This window comes from Camelus ferus, chromosome 32 (genome assembly GCF_009834535.1).
Source record: "Camelus ferus isolate YT-003-E chromosome 32, BCGSAC_Cfer_1.0, whole genome shotgun sequence".
Classification (NCBI taxonomy): domain Eukaryota; kingdom Metazoa; phylum Chordata; class Mammalia; order Artiodactyla; family Camelidae; genus Camelus; species Camelus ferus.
In genome coordinates, this window is record NC_045727.1 from 13596219 (window position 1) to 13622493 (window position 26275).

General features: G+C 50.2%; 1 protein-coding gene across 2 annotated transcripts in view; it reads left to right on the forward strand.

Annotated features, from left to right (window-relative positions):
- Positions 1-26275, forward strand: part of TBC1D10A (TBC1 domain family member 10A) — a 30938-nt gene that overhangs the window by 1298 nt on the left and 3365 nt on the right. Inside the window, exons 1-4 of one of the 2 annotated variants that reach the window (XM_032472026.1) lie at positions 18327-18366; positions 18574-18673; positions 22574-22681; positions 26093-26199. In XM_032472026.1, the coding sequence (XP_032327917.1) occupies positions 18629-18673; positions 22574-22681; positions 26093-26199 (260 nt within the window). In that variant the 5' untranslated portion in view covers positions 18327-18366; positions 18574-18628. Of the gene's footprint in view, positions 1-18326; positions 18367-18573; positions 18674-22573; positions 22682-26092; positions 26200-26275 lie in introns of those variants that run through there. The other variant, XM_032472025.1, reaches the window with a different exon arrangement.

The following is a 26275-nucleotide window of genomic DNA, read 5'->3' on the forward strand; positions in this document are numbered from 1 at the left end:
AGCTGCCACATTCTGCCCCCACAGAACTCCCTGAGCCCAGGTTTCACAGATCTATTGTATAGATTTGTGATCCACTTAGGAAAGATAGACTCCAGACCTTACTCCCATCCCAGCTGTCCTGTCACATGAGACCAGCGTTCTGCACAGAACTGACAAGCCTCCCCTTCAACAGAGAGCCCCACACAATCACCTGGGGGAGCCCACAGGACTCGGCCATAACCCTGCTCCAGAGGGTCCTTCCTCTCCTCCAACCAGTTGTGACTGCCTAAGGCTCCTTCATCCTCTCTTATGACTTATGAAAGACCTTTGAGCATCTGTAAGATCTCCACTCCACATAGGCAGCCCTATGAAGTTCACTTCCCGGATTTTCCCCAGTCCCAAAGCCTCATATTCACCAGGCTTCCTCCTCTGGAGAAATGCAGATCCCTCTCTTAAGAAGAGTTCTCTTTTACCCATTGGATCTGTCTCCTCCAGCCTCTTCCCGCTGGCTCACAGCAGGCTAAGCCTAGTCCAGTCCAGGACTCAGCACCCCTTATTCTCATCCCTCACCCTGACTTGAAGCTTTGTCACAGTTCCCCAGGGATTAGCTTGTGAGAACCCAAAGGGGACTTAGGGTATACTTTTGAATTGAGCAGCAGACACCAGAGATCAGGGCCCTTGGAGGGATGAGGTCTTGAAAAACTGGAAAGAAGTTCCCAGTTGCATTTGTGGGTGCTTAGAAGGAAGAGCTCAGATTTGCTGGTGAATTCTAAGAGATAAGAATTCCTACTACATGTTTATCAGGCAGTTAACCAGATCTCAGAGTACAGAGCAGTGTGATATATAGTGGGAAAAGGCCAGATTTAGGAAGAAGTCACACTTGCTGGCTTTGTGACCTTGGGCAAGATCCTGGATCTCTGAGCCTGTTTGCTCACTGTTAAGGGCAATAGTAGCACCTATTCTCAAGAGATTACTGTGGTGATTAAATGAGATCATGTATTCAAAGGTGCCTAGCATAGTGCCAGGCTCACGTAGTAGCCCAGAAAAATGTTAGTTTCCTTTCTTTTCCTTCTAAGGGTCTGAAAACTGAGAAGAAAATGAGGGCGTACCTCTGGTATTTGTGGAGAGAGGCCCCAGTGGGAGCACCTCCCTTTGGCTGTAGTCCCCGGCCAGGCAGCCAGACATCTGTATTCCCCACCCTCCAACCGTAAACCCAGGCTTTGCAGACACCCTCTGCATCATTGGTATCTGTAGGGCTGGGGCTGAGGTGGGATTCCAGGTCTCTTCCTTTCTCCCTGCCTTACTTTCTTGACCTTGTTGGCCAATACAAAATCTCTGGTGTCTGAAAGCTTGGCTGTTCTGTGTTTAGTTTATATTGTGGTTCAAAAAAGTCAAAAGTAAGTCCCTGCCCAAGGCCATAAGAGGGGAAGTTTCAGGGTGACCGCCTTGAACCCTGTCTCGTGGTTGAGGGCTAGGAATCCATGTGCTATCCCAGAGAAGTGAAACATTAGCACTGATGGCTGCAGTGGAGATGTCAGGGACTCTGAACCCAGATTAAAGGTCCACTTTAGCCATCCTAGGCCAAAGGTTGTCTTGAGACAATCATTTTTGGCAATTGCCAGGGGCTGGGGGGGATGGGGAAGAAAGCAGATCAGAAGCTACCTGGCTCAGGTGACTGCTAGGTGTCTGGCATGAGATCATAAAATCATAGACTATTTGAGCTGAGAGGGATCATAAGAGATTGATCAGCTTAGCCCTAACTTATCATACAGATGAGGAAACTGAGGCCCAGAGAGGAGAGTAACTTGCTTAAGATCACATAGCATATTAGTGACAGCACCAGGACCTGAACCCAGGGTTTCTGACTCCCAAGTCAGGACAGTTTCCACTGCATTCACTATCCAATAATATGGCCTATCACCCCAGTGGAAAATCAAGCGCTGGACAGGTAGATCAGAAGGTTCTTAGCACCTTCCCTTGTAAGCAAGCTCAGCATTTTTGACTCCCCCAGCAGTGTAGGAGGCTAACAGGAATGGCCCAGCAAGGGTAAGGGTGTGTTGTCATTACCACTTCATTAGACTGATCAGCTTCAGAGCTGGGGCCAGGCAAATTCACCTTTCCCTTAGGCCTGCAGAGAAATAAATGCTCAATTAATATTTATTCACTGAATGACATTTACTGACAGGCATTTCAAGTCAGGAAGCTGAAAGTGACTGTAGAGATAGCCATTCTCATACCAATAGGTAAACTGAGGCCTGAGAGAGGTGGTTAACTTTGCCTCCTCAGTCAGTTAGGAACAGAGCCAGGAACTGAACCCAGAGGCAAGAAAGCAGCCAGCCGCTGAAGGGCTCTGTGGTGTGGGCACAGACAGGAGTGCTGGCAGCGTTAGATTCTTTTGGCTTGACTGTCGACTGAGCTGGTTGTTGAAGCCCAGGAAGGACCAGAAGAGGAGAAAGAAGTATCCTCAAGCAGGGAAGGGTGGGAGGAGTAATGTTACCATTTCTATCACTGGGCTAGGAAGAGCAGCCCTGTTTGAGAGGTCCCTTCTGCAGCATAGAGGGCGCGGTCAGGAAGGGAAAGAAGGATATCAATTGGATACCAGGTCTCTGGCCTGAGGGAGATGGTCTGAGAGGGGTGGTGTCCCCGACCTCCCTCTTCTTTTCCTAGGTGATTGCCAGGGCTGGCCTTCTGAAGCTGGAGTTTCCCACCCAGCTTCAGTCTGCTCAGTGCTGCTGGCCAGATGAAGTAAGGGGCTATGCTCTCTGGTATCCCATGGGAGTTGGCTTCCTGTTAGGGGGGAGAGGGATCTGAACTGGGCCCAGGGAGAAACATCTGGAACAGCAGTATTGTCTTCTGCTGATTCAGTTTCCCTGTCCCCTGGGCCCTCCACTACTCCTAGCCAGCTATGGCAAGCCCTATGACTTTGGAAAAGTTGTAGAACTGGCTTGATTGGCATCCCTGTAGTTTGGTCTGTGCCAGTTTTTGTTGGGCCAGGGCCCTCCTGGCAGGCCAGGGCCTGCATCTCTGCTTTTCCGCCATCTTCTCCAGTTTACAAGTTCAGAGCATCCTCTTTTCTTGAGCTATTGCAGTTCCCAGGAAAGTATGGAGCTGGCAGTGGAGTGGTCCCTGGGTGGCCCATCTGGAAGGAGGCAACTGCACATGTGGGGCCCTGGGCTATGACTCTGGACCACAGGTCCTTCACTTTTTTCTCCTCCTTCTCTTCCTCCAGCTTCAAAGGGAAGTCTGGTTTGGTTGCCCTGTGGGTGTTCTAGGGCCTCAGACAAGACTTGACTTGGTGAAGGAGCGGGCCGACACACTGCTGCCACCCTGGGAAGGTGCCTGTGTGTCCGCCTGCTAGGAAATCCTAAGCTGTGGGAAAGAGATAACATGATGGGACTTGCTTGATGTTTTGTCCTCCAGCATCTGGGTCTGAAACAGGACCTTCAGGGAGCTGGTGAGGCCTGCCTCTGTTCCAGTCTCCCAATCTATTTACACTGAGGTGGGGGAAAGAAGGTGTTCTAGTCTTCCTTCCTCCTCACATACGCTCTGGAGTCTGGTTGTCTTTGTGACCTTGGACATGTTGTTTCATCTTTCTGAGCCTCAGTTTCTCACTGTGAAATTGTTATGTTAATACTGACTTTGCAGGGTTGTAGGTTTAAATGAGCTGATGTTTGAAGAGAGCCTGACAACTCAGTAGGCGCTCAATGAATTTTCTTCTTCCCCATAGAGACTGTAGTAGCTAGGGGTCCTGTCTTCATTTTCTACTTTCCATCTCTGTCTGTGATGATGAACATCAGTGAGGGTCCATCCCCTGTGGGCAGGAGTGACCCATAATCCATGGTGAACCCTCACTTTCCCCTGAGAGTGTTGGCTGTCCCATTTTGTGGATGAGTATGCTGAAGATCTAAGAAGAAAGTGCCCAAGGTTTGCCAACTGGTCAGTGGCAGAACTGGGACTAGAACCTGTTTCTCAACACTGAATCCAGTGACTAAGCCTTGCTAAGGTGGCAGCAGGCAGGGTGCCAGGTTCTCACCAGTCCCTGAGGCCCCCACACCCAGAGCAGGAGGTAGCAAGAACCTGGCTACTTCCCCATCCCAGTGTGGAGGGCAAGGCAGGTCTCTCAGTACAGTCAAAGTCCATGGCCAGCCAAGCCAGAGAAAGACCCAGTGAGGAAGATTCTTGGGGAGGCTCTGGAAGCATGGCCAGGTCAGGCCTGCTCTAGCCCTCCCATAGGCCAGAGTCCACACTGCGTTGCTCTTGACCCCAAAATATTGCATAATGGCTATTTGACTTTGCTGGCCACTTGGTGCCTTTTGGAAGAGTGTTTCTTTTGTGAGTAAGGCAGGGATTATGTACCCCGTACAGATGAGAAATCTGAGGCTTGGAGAAGCCTTGCAGTTAGTTAACAGTGGAGCCAGAGTAGGGAGGGATTCCAGATCTTCTGATTCTCAGCTCATTGATACTGCAGCTATATGGACTGCCCATTCTCTTCCTCACTCTGAGCCAGTTGAACCTCCAGGCCAGGTTGCATTCCCCGCCAAAGCAGAACCCAGCCATCACTCACCCATTGTCAGTGTCCTAGCTGATAACTCTCTTTATCCTGCTGGTAGCACACCTGAAGGGGAGGAGGCCTCCTTTAGCTGCGTTGTCTGCCCTGGCAAATCTGCTGCTTTCCTGGCCCCAGGGACCCTGCCTGGCAGGGAGAAAACTGTCCTGGCTGATCCACTGGCAAGCCAACTCTCCCGATGCTTCACCTGCTTACAATTTCCCTATCCAGGACTTCAGGGCAGCTGCCAACTTTGGCTTTCCTTATTTCATCTTTCTCTTTTCCTTCTCCTTCCCACCCCTCCCTACTCCATTCTATTCTCTGTCCAGTTCCTCAGAGAGTGGCACAGCTTACCTCTTTGCCGCTTCTTCAGATAGGGAAGTAGGCAGCAGACTCAGGAGCCTGGGAGAGAAACCAAGGTTTACTCTCACCAGTTTATCTGTCTTAGCAGTGAGCTGAGCACCTACTCTACCAGCCCCTATGACTGGGACAAGGGATATAGAGTTGATCGAGACATCTGTGTCTTGTTGTCCTCAAGGTGTTCACAGACTGGTTGGAAAATAGAAGCACAAAGAAATCATTACATTGTTGAGCAGTAAAGGCTATAATGGAGGTGTGCGGTTGCTCTGGGAATGTATAGGAAGAAGCAGCCAGCTCCACCTATAGGAGCCCAGAAAAAAGAAGTGGTATTTGATCCAGGCCTCAGAAGGAGCAAGGAAGGGCATTCTCTTGTATGAGAGGGGATGTGTGTGCAAAGTCCTCCAAAAAGCCAGCTGTATGAGAAATATGGTGTGCCATGAGCAGAGGTGACAGGAACAGAAGGCGGGAGGATGATGTGAAGCAAGGGGAGGGTGGGAGAGTAGGTGGGGCAGGCTGCCTAGCTTTGAATGTCAGACTGAGGCTTCTTGTGTTTCTTCAGTCGGGTGCTGGCGTGGACGATGGCATAAAGAGGAGCTGGACCACAGGCAGTGAGGCCGGTTGGGAGAGTTTGGGACAGCCCAAAAGGGCTGTAGAGAGGCCTGGAAGAGTTGTGGAGCTATGAGGATGAAGAGGCCAGCAAATCAGTAGGCCTTGGTGCCTGACTGGCTGTGTGGACTGATGGGGAGTTGGAAAAGTTCTGGACAAACTGAAGCAGCCTAGCTAGCCCCTCACAGAACCTATCCTGGGGTCTTCTGGCCACAGGGAAAGAAGGCCAGCTGTGGCCTTCCTCTGAAGCAGACAGTGGGCCACTGCTGACTCTGCTTTGTCACAGCCCTGGGCTCCCCAAGGTGCCTGGCATGACTGGCACGCCCAGGGCACATCAAGGGGTTCTTTGTCTCTCTTCAGTAGGAGAGCGGGTTGGTTAGCTGGCCTGTTTGGGAGGGGGTGGGGTGAGTGGAACTGAGCCTTGTGGTGTCTGCCCGATAAACATATTGGATGGCAAGGAAGGCTGCAAGGAGGGCAAAGTCCTCTTTGAGGAGAGAGGAGTAAGGCCTGAGGGCATGGATAACATACCTTTGGGTGGTGTGCAGCTAGGGAGGGTAGGTTTGGGGCTTTACACACATAAGCTGATCAAGGGGAGGCAGATGGCAGCTGAGGGCTGACTTGATCTCGCCTTGAGTCTTTATTCTATTCCTGGAGCTGGTGCCTGAGTTGGGACACGTGGAAGCAATTCCAGTGCCTATGAGAGAGTGAAGCCCCTCAGTCCTTCAGGGCACAGCCAGCTGTTTCTCAGGCATGATTCTGGCTGGATATATGGATTTAGGCTAGTGTGGGGAAGGGCTCTGTACGCAGGGATCAGGGTGCCAGTGCTGGCTCGACCACTGACCCTTGTTATATGTGACTTAAGCATGTCCCCTCACCTGACCGTGGGGCTAATGCTTCCTGCTTTTCATCCAGCAGATCCTATGTGTGCAGCCATGTGCTAGGCTCTGGGGTTACAGACTTGGTCCTGGCCTCCAGGACTTAGAGCCTAGCAAGGATGTCAGATATTCGGCAAGTAGATAAATGTGTGGCTTGTGTTATAAAAGGATTGTGAGGATCAAATCCTAACTGGGTTTGAAGCATGTGTAAACAAAGACTGCTGAACAAGGATCAGTAGACTGAGTCCTGCCTCACTGGGCCCCTAACTAGCTGTGTGACCTTGGGAAAGTTGCTTAACCTTTCTAAGCCTCAGTTTCCCCTATGTATAAACTAAGGCAGTTTTAATGGGAAAATTTTAAAGAGCTCTTCTGCTTCTAACAATCTGAGACTGACCTTGGAGTATTTGAAAAGGGCTTTGAGAAGTTATTTATCAGGTACCACCCAAGTGCAAGGGGTTGTCATGGCACAGCCCAGAGAGGCCAGTGCTTCTAGCATGCTCTGTTCCTTTTGTGAGAGAACCTCTCTTTGTTTGTCGGGCCAGTGGCCCTCATGTCTTTGGGAATGCAGTCAAATCAAAGAATGCTTTGATTTGTCTAGCTCTTTAGTCTGCAAAGTGCTTTCATTCTCACTGCCTTGCAGTAACTCTTACAGGAGCTATGGGAAGTCAGTAGGGTAAGTTTTATTTTGCTCTGTTTACAGACAAGGAAACCAAAACTGAACAAGCGATGGAATTGTGCCTGGAAGCCAGGACTCCTCCTTCCTAATTTTCCATCTTAACCAAAGCTGCTTGCCGCTGTGTGGCCTCTCCTCCCTCTTCCTGTCCCAGCCTTAGGACTTCAGCTCAGCCCCAAGTGTCTACACTTTTCCCAGTGGGCTTCTCAAGTTGTTTTTATTGTTGAATTGTTATAATGGCTGGCACACTTCCTGTCCCAGGTCTCCACACACAGCCCCTTACGTGCCCCAAGACAAGGTAGGAGAAGCTGGGCATAAGCGGACCCAGGAACATAGTATGGAGAACTCTTGTTCCTCCTCTGTGCACTCTGGGCCCTGGATGCTGTGTGTCCAGAAGTGATCCTTCCTAGACTGCCACTTTTGAAGGATACTGTATCTTTCCCTTCCCTCTCCATCTTAGTTTCACAAAAAAAAGGAGATCTTAAATTTGGATCTGGGAGAGCCTGGGTTCAAGACACCAGCAGACGTGGCTTCAAGTCCTGGCTGTGTAACTTTCTAACCATGTGACCTCTCTGGGTCTGTAAATGGGCCAGGTGGTGGCACTGGGAGAGGGGACTGGGCCAACGCCAGTTATGGTCATGAGGATTAAGGGAGGTAATGTTGGTAAGGCTCCCAGGACAGTGTCTGTCCCAAAGTAAGGGCTCCGTGGTATGTGGTGGCTCTTAGAATTAAGAGTGTGAATTATCCTGTAAGGTTCACTTCAGGCCTTTGGCATAATGGTGAGAGAAAAGGCAGCCTGCATGTGAAAATCCAGGCCCCCTCCTGTGCTCTGTCTACCCATCCTTGGGCCTTCAGGGTAAGACAGGAGACAGTCCTCCTCCACCTGTGGTCTGGAGCTTTCTGACCTGTGAGGGCAGGTTGGGAATCCCCCAGTCAGTTCCTCACTGAGTCATTTGGAACAGAGCTCTCAAGTGACCCTGACTCTGAGGGCCCTGGTGTGAGGGCCTGATCTTCCTTCTCCTTTGGCCTGTGAAGATTAAGCGGAAGTGAGAAGTGAGGTGCGTCTCCTGAAAGATTTAGTTCACAGCCTGCAACCACAGCACTGCCTGCTCTCTTGGGCAGTGGCAGTCACTTGGGGAAGGAGTTAGAGTTTGCTTCATAATTACCACCACCCTCCTTCAGTTTTCCTGGTAGGCTTTCATCCTGGGCTTCCTGTCCTACCTCCGGGTGACCCCCTCCATCCTCCCAGCATAGTCACATGGTAATGCCATTTCACAGGATAGCCTGCATGGTGGACCAGGCTTTCACCAATACCATCTCATTTAACTCTGTGAGATGTAGTTATCATATAATCTCCATTTTACAGAGGCAGAGCAGTAAAGTGCAAGCATCACACATTTTGTGGCTCTGAGCCACTAAGCTCCAGGCTCCCTGGGAGCAAGGCTTGTGCATTCCCAGCCCAGTGGACAACAGTCAGTGCCGGAGTTGAGTGGCAGAGCAGGAGAAGAGCTGGGCCTGGATTCACCTCCCAGAGCTGTCCTCTGCTCGCTCTGGACATTGGAGAGTCACTGGCTTGCTGAAAACCTGTTTCTTCATGTGCAGAAGTTGGTGTGTGTGTGTGTGTGTGTGTGTGTGTGTGAGAGAGAGAGAGAGAGAGAGGAGAGAGGAGAGAGGGAGAGGGAGAGAGGGAGAGGGAGAGAATTAGAGTATCTATCTCATGGGCTTGTTGTCAGGATTAAATGAAATAATTTAAGTGCTGAGAACCATGTCTGGTCCATAGCAAGTGCCTGGTAAGTGTTGTAACAGACATTCAGTTCGTTAATTGAATATAGAATTATAATGTTGTAAAAGGCCATCATCAAGTACATCTGTGCTCAGCCCTGTGCTGGGCTTCAAGGCAGATCCAGAGCTGGCATCAGGCCAGAGCGGGAGTGCCTTTTATCAAGCACTTCCTGTCCTGGTGCTTTTCCCACCTGATCTCAAGGTGGAGGATCTCAGCGCGGAGAAAACTGAAACTCAGAGTGCCAGAGGTCACAAAGCTAATGAATCTGTCAACACACGTTAATTGAACACCAGCTAGGTACCAGGTTCTGTTCTAGGGCCAGGACACACTGCAGAGAGTGTGACTGGCTGAGCCACTGCCCTCCAGGAGCACACCTTCTTGTGGAATGTTGCCCCAGTGGAGCGGACAGTCAGGTGGAGAAGCTGGACTTGCTCTCCTGGACTGTTCACATTCTCCAGACAAGCCAGGACCTTTTCTATTAACTTGTGCTTTCGCATACTGGGTCTTCTACCTGGTGTGCTCTTTCCCCTTTCTCATCCTGGCTGCTTCCTGTCACCCTTCAAAGACCATCTCAAAAGTCAGCTCCCCTTTAGAGCTTTCCCTAAACACCCTCACTTCCACCCTGGGGGCTTGCAGTCTCCTAGCGCCTTCTACGTGCTTCTGTGGTAGCACTTCTGTGTGTGCTGGTTATTTACTCACCCATCTGCCTCCTCTGCCAGATTGACCTCCTCAACCTCCTCTGCCAGATTGACCTCCTCAACAGCGGGGACTACATTTTATTAACTTTGTAGATTCAGGGCCTGGAACAGAGCTCTAGAGAGATGTGTATGGAATATAATGATGTTCTGATTGTGTTCTGTCCCTGGAGTGGTTAGGAAAGGCTTTGTAGAGATGGGAGGTTATTCTGAATGAGGCCTCGGAAGATGAGCGGGACTGAATTAGAGTAGGGAGACGGGTAAGGGGAGGGCAGCTCAGAGAGAGGGCCGTCTAGAGATAGGACTGGGGAAAAAAGAGGGAGGGATGCGTGGAGACAATAGGAGAGCCTGAGAGCCAGGGCCTGAGGTTTCTGGTGGACAAGGATGGCGGTAGGGAGCCCTGAAGGAATCTTGGCAGAAATAAGCAATGAGTGAAGACTAACTTGATAAGATCTATCAATAAAATCTAGCAGTTTTGTAAGGATAGGTGAGGGGGTCATACATGAGTCATAGGGTGCCACAGTGAGTTTTGACCTTAGGACCCAGTTGCTGGTGGGGAATTTTAAGCCCTACTTTGCCGGTAGTGGTGGGAGCTTGGGGAAGGGATGTCTTCTGTTGAGAATAGTCTCCATTCCTCTCTTCATTTGTCACGGAGCGCTGCCCTGGGGGTTTCTGTTGTGATATGTACCTTTCCCTAGCTGGGTGGCAGAGAGGGAAGAGGGATTCCCTCTTTTTGGAGCCAGCAAGGCTGGTGCTTAAAGGAACCATTTCTTACCTCTGACATCGAGGCGGGTGGGGCTGAGCAGAGTGGAGAGCTGGGCAGAGGCCCAGGGCACTGAGGCCAGAGAAGGGTGGAGGGAACCTGTTTACCACTGAGTGCTGACCCAGGGCTAGAAGGAGCAAAGCCAGGGAATTCCTTATGGGAAAGGGAGGCAGAACCAGAACTAACTTGCACTGGGAGTAGGAGGGGAGTGGAGCAAGCCAGACTCTCTCTCACCCAGACAGGGAGCCTGGACACTGCTCTACCTCCAAGCCTGGGGCTGCCAGGCCAAAGGAGGGAGCACCAGGCTGCTGCAGACCATCTTCCTTTTCCACACTGGCTCACAGTGTGGCCTTGGGCAGATCACTTACCCTTTGGTCTGTGAGCTTCCCTGGCTGTCTGGGGAGGGAATGGACTCACTGGGTGACCTCACAGGCCTCCCAGCCATAACCGTTGGCCATTTGTATACCACCAGCCTACCCTCTCTTGCATTTCAGTTTCCTATCATAAGTTGTTAATAGAGCTGGCATAAAAACTATTTATACTTTCAGTCATTACCACCTCTTAGGTTAATAAACTACAGAGGTGGCTTCAGTGTGCAAAGTAGGTCAGCCTTTTGTTTATCCTCATTTCTTTTTCCAGCTCTGGGTGGGAGAGGGTAGCTCCCCTGCCTTTGGTGTCCCTGGGTCTGTGATTGGCTGTGCTGTCTCTACACATCCACTTCCCAATTTCCCACACTTTCATCTTGCTCACTCTTGCCCATCTCAGCACGGAGAGTAGGGGTTCCCTACTTTATTGGGTGGTAAAGGAGAAGGAAGAGAATGTAACAGGCTTTGAGGCCCCGTTACATGTGGGTCACTTTATATTTATTGGATAGTTTAGTGCTCAGTTGGCAGCCTCTACTTCTAGGCTGTGTAACCTTGGAGAGATTCCTCAACTGCGCTAAGCTTTAGGTTTTTTTGTCTGTTAAGTGGAGATAATGAAAGCTACTTCCTTGGGGAATTGTGTGCCTATATAGTGCTTGGCGGAGCTGGCACAGAGCGATCGCTGCAAGTGTGTCCGCTCTTACTGTCTCATATGGTTGGTCTTTACTGCCGCCCTCTGAAGGGGTGACATTGCCCCCATGTTGCAGGTGGGAAACCAGAAGCTCAGAGAGTGGAGCAGTCACAAAGTGGCAGAGCTGGATCAGAAGCCAGGAGTTACAGTCTGTGTGTCATTGAGTAATTGGCTTAATCTCTTGAAGCCTCAATTGCTTCATGAGTAAAATGGGGATAATCCTGCCCTGCTGCAAGTTGGATGAGAACAGGGATGTGAAAGTGCAAGGTAAGCTGTAAATACAAGTCGCCTAAAAGCTGCCATTAGCTGGCCACCCACCAGGCTGGGCCCTTACACAAATTTATTCTTCATTTAAGCCTAGAAAGTATGAGGTGTGTGTAATGGTCCCTTAAAGATGAACAAGTTGAGACTTAGGGAAGTCTGTCTCCCAGGTGGAGGAGCTGGAATGGAAACCTAGTTTGGTTGGCTTCAAGTCCCCACTCTTCTTACTCTCTGCCACACTCCCCCTGGCTTTCCTCATGCTTGAGATGAGGAAGGTCAGTCCTGAGGTCTGTGATCTTGGGCTTTCTGCTTGAGTTGTGTTTCTCTTTGGGCTGGTTTGAAGAGTGAAGCTTGGAGGAGGGGGTTACACTGGTTCCTTGGGACCAAAGTTTATCTTCCACCATTTGAAAAAGGGGTCATGGGTGCAGTCACCACAGCTGGCTGAGTCTGCCAACCACCGGGGCTAAGGTGTGCTTGGGTGGAAAGTACATGTCTGGAAGGACTAGATGAGAGAGACTCGGGAACCGTCTTGTCCCTCTGAGAACTTGGAAGCCTTCAGCTTCTGTGTTTGGGGAGAAAGCTGAGGAGCCTGCAGAGATGGAGGTCAGTGGAGTGTCACTGCTGCCTTGGGCTATGGCATGGTACAGCACGGCTAGCCTAGCTCAGCGTGAGAGCCCGCAGAATCTGGGCTGTCAGTCCCTGGTTGCCCATTCTGTCTCCTCTGTGCCTCTTTCTCTCAGGAGGGAATGGCTGACAAATAGCACGTTTGCCCAGGCTTGCCATCTCCAGCTGGGGATGTGCTTGCGAGCTCTGTCCATCCAGCATGTTGGCCTCACTGAGCATGGCTAGGTATGGTCAGGCCGCTCACTGGAACAGTCAGAACACTGGAGGAGGGGGTTAGACTATCTCCTGTCCTTGGAGCCAGAGATAGAGCCCCACGGAGGCATCTGGAGAACGGCCTAATTTCCTCACAGCCTTCCCAGGGGAGCAAGAAGCAGTACATGAATCACTGTGGCAAAGGAAAGCCCTGGTTTTGCCTCTTAATAGCTTTGTAACTGCCCAAGTCGTAGTCTCTCTGATTGGGTCAGGTTTCTCATGGGTCAAATGGAAATGGTAATTAATCTGTGAGGATCTCACTGGGCTACTAGGGGCACAAATAAAATTGATGTAGCCAACAGTGGCCTGTAGCCCTGAATGCAATACAAATAAAGGTATGTCATGGAGCAAACCAGGCAGGCATCTGTTGAACACCTGTGAGGTACATGGTGGGAGTTAAAGAAGTTCAAGACCCAATCCAGTTAGGAAGGGATAGTGCTGAGCAATATGATGCAAGTTGTAATGAAGTGCTCGTTTCAGACCATGTCTTGATTCATTAGGGATTTAGTGCAGAAATCAATTTTAGGGCATTGTGACCAGCATTAAAAAAAAAAAGAAGAAATAGAATAGAATAATATAACAATTGAACTGAAAATATCAGGTGCATCAGTAGATGTAAGTAAATTGTTTTATAAAATATATTTTGGTTGTGTGTGTGTGTGTGTGTATACTCTCAGTATAAAGTGTTTTTCTTACTGTGGGTCTCAGTTTAGAAACTTTGAGAAATGGTGTTCTAAGTCAAGATGAAGGTCTTCAGATTGGAGGACAGCTGATGAGATCTGGGCAGGCATGGAGGCTGTGTGCAGGCTGAGGGCTTGACCATTAAGGGCAGAGGAGTGTAGTACATGGTCAAGAGCATGGGCTGTGGGGTGAGGCAGACCTGGGTTTGAGTCCAGCAACATGGCCTTAAGCAAGACACTTTACTAAGTGTGGGTTCTACTTCTGGAAAATGGAGAGAATATTAGGGTAGGGTATTATAAAATGTACATGAGAATAATGTATATAAGCATTTAGGAAGATGTTGGTAAGCAGTAAATGATGTACAAATGGTAACTGCCATTTCTGCTGTGATGGTTGAAGTGGTTTTTATTGTTATGTTGGGCCCTGAAAGTGTTGCTGTGACTTGGAGAGGGGAGAAGAAAGGACATTCCAGGTAGGGATGGGTGGGTGACAAGGGGTAAGCATGTGTGTGCTTGGTATGAGATTGATCTGGCTGAGAATTGTTCAGCCTTAGAAGAGGGAGTTGAGATTATAGATAGAAGGTACCAGGAAAATTTTGGCATTACATGGGGAAGAAAGTTTTAACAGTAGAAACTTCAGCAATAGAGTGGCTTCTCCTGGAGATAATGAGGCCCCATCCCTGGAGGAGTTCCAGCAGAGGCTGGGCCACTGGAGAGTGTTTTCATTAGGCTCTTTTGGTTACAAAGACTCCTTCAGGCCACATTAGCCAAAGAAGGGTTTTCTTTTCTTTTCTTTTTTAATTTTCAAAATATTTCTTTAGTTTTGATATTAAAAACACATGTGATTTTATTTTTTTCAGGAGAAACCCAGTCAGCTATTGACATGCAATGGATTGAAATAACCTTACAGTCTAAAATTTTAAAATATGCTAATAAACAGTAATAAAACTTTATACATTTGAATGTTCACATTAAAATATAAATCACATTAAAATATTTCGGGGTTAATCTTTAGTAATTTTAGTATTGATTTTAAAGTCACTTGCAAACTACTAGACATTTTTTATATGTTCCTCTAATACCTGGTACCCTGGTAAGATGTGTTTCCCTAAGTTTTTCTCCATATTTTTTTTTTAATTTAAAAAATTTTTAAAGATTACTTTCCATTTACAGTTATTACAAAATACTGGCTATGTTCCCTGTGTTATACAGTACATCCTTGAGCCTATTTTTCCACCCAGTAATTTGTGCCACTCACTCCCTGACCCCTGTCTGGCCCTTCCCTCCTGGTACCCACTAGTTTGTTTTCTATATCTGTGAGTCTGCTTTTTTTGGGGGGAGGGGTATAGTCACTAGTTTGTTGTATTTTTAAGATTCCACATATAAGTGATATCATACAATATTTGTCTTTCTCTGTCTGACTTATTTCACTTAGCATAATGCCCTCCAAGTCCATTCACGTTGCTGCTAATGGCAAAGCTTCGTTCTTTTTTATGGCTGAGTAGTATTCCTTTGCATATACATACAACATTTTATCCATTCATCTGTTGATGGACACTTAGGTTGCTTCCATATCTTGGCAACTGTAAATAATACTGCTGTGAACGCTGGGGTGCCTGTATCTTTTGAAATTGGTGTTTTTGTGTTTTTTGGATATATACCCAGGAGTGGAATTGCAGGGTCATGTGGTAGTTCTATATTCAGTTTTTTGAGAAACCTCCATGCTGTTTTCCATAGTGGCTGTACCAATTTACATTCTTATCTACAGTGTACGAGGGTTCTTTTTTTTCCTGCATTCTCACCAACATTTGTTATTTGTGTTCTTTTGATGACAGCCTGACAGGTGTGAGGTGATATCTTGTTTTGATGTGCATTTCCCTAATGATTAGCACTGCTGAGTATCTTTTCATGTTCCTGTCAGTCATCTGTATGTCTTTTTTGGAAAAAAATCTGTTCAGTTCTGCCCATTTTTTAATTGCGTTGCTTGTTTTTTTGATGTTGAGTTGTATGAGCTGTTTATATATGTTGGATATTAATCCCTCATCAGTCATATCATTTGGAATTATTTTCTCCCATTCATAGTTTGTCTTTTTGTTTTGTCGATGGTTTCTTTTGCTATGCAAAAGCTTTTAAATTTAATTAGGTCCCATTTGTTTATTTTTGCTTTTATTTCCTTTACTTTGGGAGACAGATCCAAAAAATTACTGCTAGGATTTATGTCAAAGAGTGTTCTGCCTATGTTTTCCTCTAGGAGTTTTATAGTACCTGGTTTTACATTTAGGTCTTTAATCCATTTTAAGTTTATTTTAGTATATAGTGTTAGAGAATGTTCTAATTTCATTCTTCTACATGTAGCTGTCCAGTTTTCCCAACACCACTTATTGAAGAGACTGTCTTTTCTCCATTGTATATTCTTGCCTCCTTTGTCGTAGAATGATTGACCGTAAGTCCGTGGAAAGAGGGGTTCTCTAACAGGGTGAGTGAAACTCTCAGAACTGAAGCATTCCCCATGGGCAGTTTGACCCCTAAACTGACCCTTTGATCAACTTCCCTGTCACTAGAAACTTGCTCATGCTCTTCCCCCCACTGTTAGGAGGAAGCCACCTCAGGGCCTCTGTGTCATCATGCCTCCAACTTCATCTCATGGCTCCTTTCTGGGCATCCTTTGAGGGTCAATTCACAGTGCAGGCCATCTAATCAAATAGGGAAACAGGTTCAGAGAGGGCAAAGGGACTATTGTAGAAGGGTTTCCTGAATCAGACAGCAGTCTGATCAGATGCCTTCTGAGATCCTGACCGACTAGACTGAATGCTGTGTGAACCTTATGATTTAAAAAAAAAGGGATCGCCTGCAGCTTTTCAGGAGCACATCCTGTACGTCAGCAGATGACCTGCAGTTAAGGGGCATGTGGAGTGCTGAGTGCTGGGTGCACCTAGACCTCCCGTGCCTTCCTTCCCACCCTCTCCAGGTGGGTTAAACTCTGTTGTTGGAGGAGAAGTCACTCAGATGACTGTATTTCCTCAAAAATGTCCCAATTTAAGGTTTTAAAAATCAGAATGGATCTTTCAGTTGACATGTATGAACCTTTCAGTGCACATGTAAAGTAGTGGTGGGTTTTTTGTTTCTGGAAAGATCTTGCCAAATCAAGAGTGTAATTTAAAATCAGTAGTGTCTTAGAATCCAGGAAATATGGTTGTTTGCTCTGTACCCATTTGAAATTCCGGTTTGAGGTTTTATGCTGCGGCTTTGAAACTGCCAAAGTTGTTATCTGGCATCATTTAAAAGAACACTGAACTTGAATGTGTTCCCCTGTATATTTGTAGTTGGAAGAATGGGTATCTCTGAGGCCCTGATGTCAGATCTTATCAACAAAGACTGACTGGAGGGTTGAGGTATCAAATGAGCATGTATTTAATCAGATGGGAATTGTCTGGAAACTGGTAATCTCAGGTGAAAGTCTTGTCCTATTATGGGCCTCCATTTTCTCATCTACTCAATGCAAGGATTGGATCAGATATTATCCACATCCATAACTGCTGAGATTTCCTGCTGCCTCAGTGTGGGCACCCTCTTTCTTTTGGTTAGCTGGGAGGCTCATCCTCTGACTTGTGTAAGTGAGTGCTTTGTAGGTGATGGGAGGCAACCTAGCCTGTGATGCTGGGCCTTTGTTTTTTGCTCCCTGTGTGTTTGGGGTTTGCCTGGACACATGCATCCATTCCTTTGTATATTACCTTATCTAAAGAGGTGGTCTCTGCTTTTCTCCTATGGACAAGGATAAGAAACAGTGTCCTGGAGCCCTGGTTCTGCCTCTAGGTGGTGAGAGAGGCAGCAGTTCCAGAGGGCAGTGGCCTATGTCAGTGTGTAGAGGGGGCCGTGTTTGCCCCAGGCTGTTGTCCCTCCTTGGTTGTTCAGCAGTAAGGCTGCTCTCAGGTCTGTGCAGTTCTCCATATAAAACACACTGAAGAAGAGGGCTTGCCCTTTTGTGTCTGGAGGCCTCTGCTCTGCTCGGGCCCCTCCCTCTGCTCTTCCAACCAGTAAAAGTTACCGCAGTGCATTTCCTTCCGGCAGAAAAAGAATCAGAATCGAGGCCTGGGCCAAACCCTAGCCCCACCGTGTCCTGTTCCTGAGAGCCTCCTCCCAGCTGCCCGAGTGCCTTGACCCTGCGCTCTTTTCTGGGAGGTCAGCAGGACTGAGTGGAGGCACTTGGCTAGGATTTAACTTGGATCTGAGTCTGGGTTTTTCCACTGATTTGCTGTTTGACTCTCAGCAATATGCCCTCCCCGAGTATCTTACTTCTTGATGATGTCAAGTACTTTTTTAATAAAAAAAAAAAGGGCACAAAAAGAAATTTTAAAGATCCATATTCCACCATTTTAAAAATAATTTTAAGAAGAGAGTGTGCATGTGTGGGTAGAGAGGTGCACACATATATTTATTTTTTCCATTGTTGTTTTCTTACCAGTATTGCTCTGTAGACTAAATAAGGAAGCATATGTAGAGTACACAGCCTACAAATGCTAGTCTCCTTCTTCTCTTTGCCCCTTAGTTATGTGAACTCGTGAATTCCCAGGGACTCACTCCTTGGAGGAAGCTCGCTCACTTGCAGTGCCCTTTAAGCCAGATATCTTGCCCCAGCCTGCCTCAGCTCTTTGGGGCTACCCGGGGTGGGTCTTCATGCTGAGGTGTGTTCCTCACTGGCTCTAGCGGACATTCAGAGCTCTGTAGAATGTCAGTGTTGTGAGGGCTGGGACTTTGTTCTAGTCACACTTGTGCTTCCCCGAAGCTGGCCCAGACGCCCTGGCCCTAGAACAATGCCAGTAGTGATAGCTCCTCAGTTAGCAGATGTATAAATACAAGTGGTATTCGATGCCTATTTGTTAGGGCTGTGAAGCGTGTTTAGGATTTTGATAGGCAGAGACTATTCCAGCAAAGGCTGAGAAGTGGGAAAGGGCCAGTGCGTAATTGGGGAAACTATGAGTAACTAGTTTTGGTGGAGTGAAGAGGTGAGCATGTGATTTCTGTACTTGTTTGACTAGTTTGTTCGTCCAGCTCTGTACCTTGCACGTAGACCTCTGAAGAGGCTTACTTGTTGAGACAGACCCAGGATGGGAATACTTTGCTTTGGTGCACAGATGCAGGCACTCAGGCCTCTGCCCCAGAGGGGCACGGTGACTCCTGGCCGCTTGACACACTGGGGGAGTGGGCACTTGAACTTGGTATCTCTCCAACCTATGGCTTCCAGGGAGGGGGCCGTGTTCCCTCGCATCTGTGTCAGGGCGTTCATGAGTTAGCAGCTCCGAAGGGAATGGCAGGGATGGGGAGCAGGGGGAGGAATGGAGACCGACCAGACTGGTGGCCAGGGCCTCGGCCAGGGCCTTTGCTTCTCTTGGCACGTCTGACAGGCCCTGCCCTCTGCTCCACAGGCTGGAGGAAGTCCCGCTGGAGGTGCTGAGGCAGAGGGAGTCTAAGTGGCTGGACATGCTCAACAACTGGGACAAATGGATGGCCAAGAAGCACAAAAAGGTGAGGGGCCTGGCCTGGGGCCTCCGGCTGGGAGTGGACAGTGTGGGGAGGAAGTGAAGAGGGAGGAGCTGCACCAGCTTGGAGGAGCAGGAGCTTCTCCAGCTGCCAGCTGCCTTAGGTGTCCCCATCTGCCATCTCAGAAATGGGAACAGAAGCTGGCTGGAGGGCAAGGCCCAGGCTTCACTCGGTCCTCCCAGATGGCCTCAGACCCACACAGAACTTTGTCCTGCAGACAAACTTTAAAACCTCTCTTAGCCAAAAGCCCTTTGGGCAGCTTCCCTCCAGCTCTCCTGGGGGAAGTCCTTACTGCTGCTTACCACCTATCAGGGAGGACTTTATAAACTAATAATAGCTAATGTGCGTTGAACATTTGCAGAGTGCTGGGCACTTGACTTGGATAATCCTTACAACACCCAGGGAGATTGCTGGCAGTATTACCCACTTTAGGACGACTGCAGAATCAAGGTTTGAACCCAGGCAGTCTGCCTTTGGTGCCTGCACTCTTCACCACCACAATAAGGGGCCTTCTTCAGCCTCTGGATTAATTTGATGAGTTCCCTCTTGCCTCCTGGCCAAAGCAAAACGAAAGAAAAGTAATCTCACAATTTAATAGTCTTATAAAAATGAAAATACCCAATGGTCCTTTTCTAGTGGGCTTGCTTTAGGCATCACCTCTGTCATCCTGTAAGAACATCCTTACTCACCACAGTGTGTGCACTGATACTCTTGTCCAGTGTCTACTTACTCCCTGGCCTAGAGGAGGCCTGTCCACAGTCTCACAGCTGGGGTCTTTCTGCATAAGTACCTAGTGCTCAGTGAACCCGCTGGCCTGCTGTCGTCCGCTGACATGCTGGCCCAGTTCAGGCTGGCCCAGCTGGCTGCAGGGCTTAGCAGAAAGCCCGGGACTGAAGGTCATATAAGGGCTTGGGCCCGGCCCCACTGCCTTCCTCTCTTGGTGCCCACGGCTGGCTGTGCAACTTTGGGTGAGTCACTTCACCCTCTCAGCCTCAGTTTTCCTGGTCAAGTGGGAATGACAGTCCTGATCGAGGTTCCTACTGTAAAGCCCTGTGCCCTGGGCTCTTTCTTGCTGTTCTATGTGGGCTTTGGGGCATTCGTTTTTTGTTTATTAGAAAAACTTTCACTTAAAAAATATTTTCTTAAGGCAGCTGTTCTCAACTGCTTCCTGCCTGACTCTGGGATCTGTTTCCCTGCTTCCTCCGCCCATGGGCTTTTAGCCTGAGCTTTGGCTCCCTTTCCACTGTCTGCTGTGGTGACTAGCGCCTTCTTGCCCCAGCCTCCCTTGCAAATGGGGATTCCAGAGGGGAGCCTTGGGGAGCTCCTCTCAGCAGAGCAGCCAGTACCACTTCCTCTTCCTCTTTGCTTCCCTGGCCCTGCGGTTAGAGGCCAAGGGCTACCCCTGCCCAGCAGGGGTCACCGCAGGAGGCTGCACCCCACCCTACACAGAGGACCTAGCCCTCTGCTCCTCTCCTGCCTCACTGGCCCTGGGAGCTCTTACTGCCTTGCTGCGCAGGCTTGGGCTTTCCCAGTAGTCAGGAAGTTGTGGCACAGGAAGGACGGTACCTGCATCAGGAAGTGGATCCAGACCCACTGCATTTATCCTAGTCCCCAGGAGGGGGCCAGGCCCTCCAGGGAGGCAGGGCTCTGGCTAGAATGCTGTCTTCCTTTGTAGGGCTCTGCTCAAACTTTGGCCCTGCCCCCCTGGAGTTCTGCAGGCCGGGTGTGGCCTCACTCGATTGTCATCAGAGATCCCCTTTCCCAAGGCTTTGGCTCAGAGAATGATAATCCCTTGTGCTTTCTGTTTGCTGAGCGCTTTCCCTTGCTTTATCCTTCCTGATCTCCACCAGTGCCTCCTCCCTAAGGAGGAGATTGCCATCTTCAGCACCTCCGTGCTGAGAAGGATACCAGAGGCCAGAGAGGGAAGGCTGGCTGACCTTCTGGCTCTCCATCCCCACTTCCCTGGCCCTGGGCCTGGGTGAGGGTGGGGCCTCTTTGAGAACTTAGTGGGCTGAAGGTATTCCTGGGCTCCTCTGGGGCAAGCCAAGTGTTCTGGGCCTGGATGATGTGGGGGCTGGCTTGAGCTGAGCTCGGCCCTGGGGGAGCAGAGCCTAAAGGGCCTGTGGTTCTGGGCCATACTGCATCCCTTTGCCAAAGCCTGCCCAGATCAAGTGGCTTCCTTCAGGAGACCCTTGCCCCACAGCAGCAGGAAACTGTTCCTGGAGTCTGGGGCAGCTCCCTTCTCCCTTCCTCTCCCTACTTTGCAGGCAGTCCCAGAAGCTCAAGCTTGGCTCCTATGACCAGCCATGCTGCTCTACCCCCACTGACTTCAGCCTGTCTGTCTGTCTCCTTCCTGGTTCTTGACTCTCTCTGACCCTTGGAAAGTTTTCTTGTTTGTGCTGGTCATCAGGAAGCCTGGGCTTTCTGTGCTCCCTACTCTGAGAGCTTCCAATGGGACTGTGAGGGGGTTTCCAGGTGAGGGGAGGTTAGGTATGAGCCGAGGCCCTGGGCTTCTATGTCAGGCGTCTTCCTGGGATTGGAGGCGGAGAGAGGAAAGCATCGTTTGTTGAACACAGACTGTGTCAGGCCCCATGCTAAGCATGTTTCTGCCCCCTACCCCACCCCCTGCCACCTTCTAATAGAATCCTAGTTGTTACTATTCTATCTTACTGTTGATGAGAAGTGATTGGCCAAGGTCAGCACTGGAATCAGACTCATATCCAGGTGCTGTCTTCCCACTGCCCTGAGCTCCCATTTCCATCTCAGGCCAGGCTGCTTAGCGCAGGGGCCGAGGGGAGTGTCATTGGCCAATCCCCCACCCCCATTCTATAGGAGTGGTGCCTCTACCTTTGTCCTCATCCTCCTGGACCCTTGGCCTTGAGGTCAAGGAGGATGATCAGGGCAGCTGCCTTAGAGCCTCATCTGCCCACAAGCCCAGAGGAGCTGGCCTCCCGTCTGGCTCCGAGAGGCCAGGGGAGTGGTAAGTGCACAGGGCTGAATCCTTTAGCCTAGGTGGTGTAGCTGGGAGGTGGCAGGGTCCCTGACAGTGTGACCATAATATTTTCCCACTCCATGCCTCAGTTTCCCCATTTGTAAAAGACACGATGGTTTTCCAAACTGGATTTTGGCTGCAGAAGCCTTTTTCTGATAAAGGCAGTAAGCAAATGAATTGAGCACTAGTTCTGGGTCACGAGCTACCCCAAACACTTCCTCCCTCACCTCTCTCAGCCTGTGAGTGATGGGGAAGACCTGTGCCATTTTAGCAACGGCTGGGATCAGGACTTGCACCCAGGCCAGCTGCCTTTGCCCCAACAAAGAGGGAGCCATTCTGATCAGCTCCCATTTTCCTTCTGAGTTCTCCTAAGAGCTTTCCTCTCTAGGCTGGCTGTGTCCTGCCACACAGCTGCTTAAACAAATACTCCCATGAAAGTGCCTGGGCCACGTCTCTGGGCACATTCTGGGTCACCTCGTGAGCTACTCTCCCTGTGACTGAGTTGTGCTCCACATGGTGCACATCCCTCCCTGGTGATATCCCTTGGGGCTCCTCTAACTTGTATGGTTCCATTTTGATTCAGAAAATAGTGATGGGGATTTAGAACCCTGTGGTAGACTTTAAGAATGCCTGTATTATCACTGGACCAGGAAACGTGGGGACTCTGCCATCACCTGGTGGCAGCGTATCTAATTGCAGTCATATTCCTCCCCTCGTCATAGAATCTGCATTGTACCAACGGAGGAGAAGTCCTCTTTTCTCCCCTTTTCTGCTCTAGCTGACGTGCTCACTGAAGGCCCGATGTGCACCAGCAGAAGGGCTGGGCTAGCACACAGCCTCTGGGGGAGCTGCCCAGGTGGCTGCATGGGCACAGCTCTCTTTTTGACTTCCAGATCCGTCTGCGGTGCCAGAAGGGCATCCCACCTTCTCTGCGGGGCCGTGCTTGGCAATACCTGTCAGGGGGCAAGGTGAAGCTGCAGCAGAACCCTGGGAAGTTTGACGTGAGTTGCCCTTCCTTCACCCTGCCCTCCCTCCGTCCTCTCTTGATATCCTTTGCATGGCAGTGATCCTCTGTGTGCTCACCCAGAGCTCAGTGGTGTGAGTGATTGAGGGATCGTCCCTCAAGAGCCCGGCCGCCAGGCCTGGCCAGTCTGTGACTCCTGGGGGCTCTGCTCCTCTGAGGCTCCAGCCCTGAGCTGGCCTCAGTGGGATGGACAGATTTTGGACCCCCTATTCCTGCTGTTTCTCTTGACAACCACCAGGTTTGCTTTCTTGGATTTAGCAGGCCACCCTTCAGCTCTTGGTTGTTGGGAGGGAACACTCAGACCATTCCCTGACTGCCCTGGGCCTTGTGCTCCGGGCCTTTGGGGGCCTGCCCAGTGGGGCCACAGGACCCTAGCACCCCTTGGCCTCCTATCCTCTATTCTTTCTCCTGCCTTGTCCAAGCATGGCTCACCTGTGTTGCTTATGGGGTTGCCAGCACCAGGGGTAGCAGAGCCAAACCAGTATCCTTAGAGTTTAGAAACCTGTCAGGGGCCAGAGAGGATACCCCCTGCAACCATGCCTTCCCACCCTCATGTACTGTCCCCTACCCCACAGTTGCCAGGGTAAGGAACACCCCTCTATTCATGGGGCTTCTTGGGGCCCACCTGGACTGGGCAGCACCTCCAGCCTGTTCTTCTAGGGAACTAGGGGAGCCAGTTGGCTTCCCTGGGGTTGCCCAGGCTCACCTGCCAGACTTGGTCTCAGGCATCAGGGTATCTCCCAGGCTCTTGGGACTGGTGACAGGCAGTGAGACAGAACTGCCAGCTACTAGCTGTTTGTTGACATACTTCATGCTTCAGTGAACATTCCTGTCCTGCCAAACCCGTTCCTTGAGAAGAGCAGGCAGGGCAGCCTAGAGTTTCTGCTGTTGACTTGGAGGGGGTGAGAGCTGTTTGCTGGCAGCACTTGGCCCTAGGGGACAGGGGGTTAGTGGTGTCTGGCTGAGGGTTGCCCTGAATCAGGGCAATTGGACTGCCCCACAGGGCACTAATATCATGCCCCACTCACGTGGTGTCTTGACTCCAGAGTCTTCCTCCCAGTGGCTACATCTCTTCCATTTCAGTGGGCTGAGTTTTGGGCAGAGTGGGAGGTTCAGGGATGGGAGCCTCACCCTAAGCCCATGGCTTACCCTCAGCTACAAGAGCACAGGCATGAGCACCGAGCGCCGGGTGGCCCAGTCAGCCTCCTGGTTCCACAGTTAGCAGATGTGAGCACATCCTCTGGGAGCAGCCAGAGCACGGAGCTGTGTGCTCTACATGTCTGGAGAGTGGTGCATCCGGGGAAGACCTGGCCACCTCTGTGGGGTCTCGAAGGTTGCTTGTGGGAGAAGATAGATTTGCCAAGAAAGGCCTTCAAGATGCTCCGAAACTGAGTAGTGGGTCCCTGGAAGCAGTCTTTGGGGCCAGAGCAGTGGTTTGTGAACACACTGGTAAGGACTTTGCCTGTGGATGAGGTGGAGGACATGGGGAGGCATGACAAGCTCCCTCTGCCTGCTGTGGGCACAAGAGCCCAGGGGCAAGGCTACAGTGATGGGGCAGATGGTGGCAGCAGTCCATGTCCCAGTGCTCCCTAGTGGACCCAGGCGGCTGACCACAGCCTCAGCTGTCAGGGCAGGTTCTGCAGCCCCTGGTGGCTCCTTCTTCTCAGCACTTGCTGCTACTTCCTCCTTCCTTGGGCAGGGAAGGACCTTCTAGTCCTTTTCTTACGAGGTTTTCTTCTCCGGCTTCTCTTCATGGTGGCACCAGCACTTTCGGGCTCTCTGGGAGAGAGCCTGCACCGGCCTTCGATTCCCAGCACACTTTCTCCCCGCAGGCCCTTCAGCTGCACCCTTTCCTCTCTCACTCACGCCTGTGAGGCCGAGTGCCCTGCACTGCTGGGGTACCAGGCGAGCATATCCTAGGACCTGACTTTTTGGGTTCTTGGGTCCCTGCCTCACTGGGCCCTTCAGGAGAACCTGTGGGACTCTCCTCTCCTTTCCAACAAAAGCAAACCTGCACTGTGCTCGGACAGTATCCAGCCCTGGGCCTGACCTGCAGGGCGCATTGGACACTCGCAGGGCCCGTGTTGAGGGTGTGTGGGCCCTAGAGGTTGCACACCCACCTCTAGTGCCTGCTCACGGGCCCTCTGTGGAGGCGCCCAGCACCCTCTACCTTCCAGCCTCCAACACTCCGTCAGCTTACTCTCTCGTGTCAGGTTACCTGGCACCCTGGTCCTTATTTCAATACTGGGACACCTCCAATGGAGGAGACACAAGGGGTGTGTATGAAGTCACCTGCTGGGCAGGACCAGGGCCAGGGGCTACGCCCACTGATGTGTTTGCTGAGGACCCAGCCTTCCTCCTGGGGGCCTCCCCTCACACTGCCTGGCAGGCAGCGTGTCCTTTGTCTGCTTCCCTGCTCAGCCCTCTAGGTTTCCTTTTCATTGATTTTTTTTCTTTCTTTTATTAAAGTTGGGGTGTGAATTTACATAAAGTAAAATGCAGAGATCCTAAGCATGCAGTTCAGTGAGTTTGGACAAATAATACGTACCTATGTTACCAAGCAAGTCAAGATATAGAACATTTCAAATGACAAAGAAATGATTTTTCTTTGTGTAGTAGCTTTGCTTTTATAAATGGTACTCATAGTAAAATGCTCACAGAAGTTCAAAGAAAAGAGTAGAACTTTGTTGAAACCCCAGCACCCAGCGATGGTTCCGAGTCTATTGGTTTGACACATGTCATCACAGTGCTCTGTGCAGCAGATCACACACACCCTGCTTCCTGAATAGGTGACGCCACTTGTACAGGGAAGTGGGGAGCAGAGGAGTTGGGATTGATAGCTCTGAGCCAACCTGGCTTCCAGGCCCAGCTCCATCACTTTTCTAACCACGAGACACTGGGCAACTGACTTTTCTTTGACCCTCTGTTTCCTCATCTGTGAACAGTGTAATGGCAGGACCTGTCTTTTGGGGGCTGAGGAGAACAATCAGTGAGATCCATGGGTGCCGCTGAGAGTGGTGCTAACAAATGGGGTTGCCATTCCTTTGACAGTAGTCTTCCATCTAAGGATGTAACATAAGGTATTTGAGTCCTGAATGCAGTGCCTAGAGGTTATTTCTAGCCACAGCTATGATGGACACTCGCCCACATGGGTCTTCCTGGAGCCTGGATCACCCCTCAGGGTTTGCAGACCCCTGCTCCGCTTGTCTCTTTGCTCCTGCCTCGGCTTCCTTACCTGAGCTTCCTGACCTGTCCTCAGGAAGGCCTAGCCCATGATGGGATCAGGTGGACATCGTCCCTGGTGGTGGGAGCTCCTCCAATAGCTGGGACAGTTGTGTCCTCCCAGCCATCCCCAACTTCTAAGAGATGCTCTTGACCTTGCTTCTAGGAGCTGGACATGTCCCCTGGGGACCCCAAGTGGCTGGATGTGATTGAGCGTGACCTGCACCGGCAGTTCCCTTTTCACGAGATGTTTGTGTCCCGGGGGGGCCACGGGTGAGCAGGCTGGGCCTTGTGGGCTGGAGGTGGCTCTTGGCCTTTCCCTCAGAGGGACAGAGGAGGTGAAATGAAT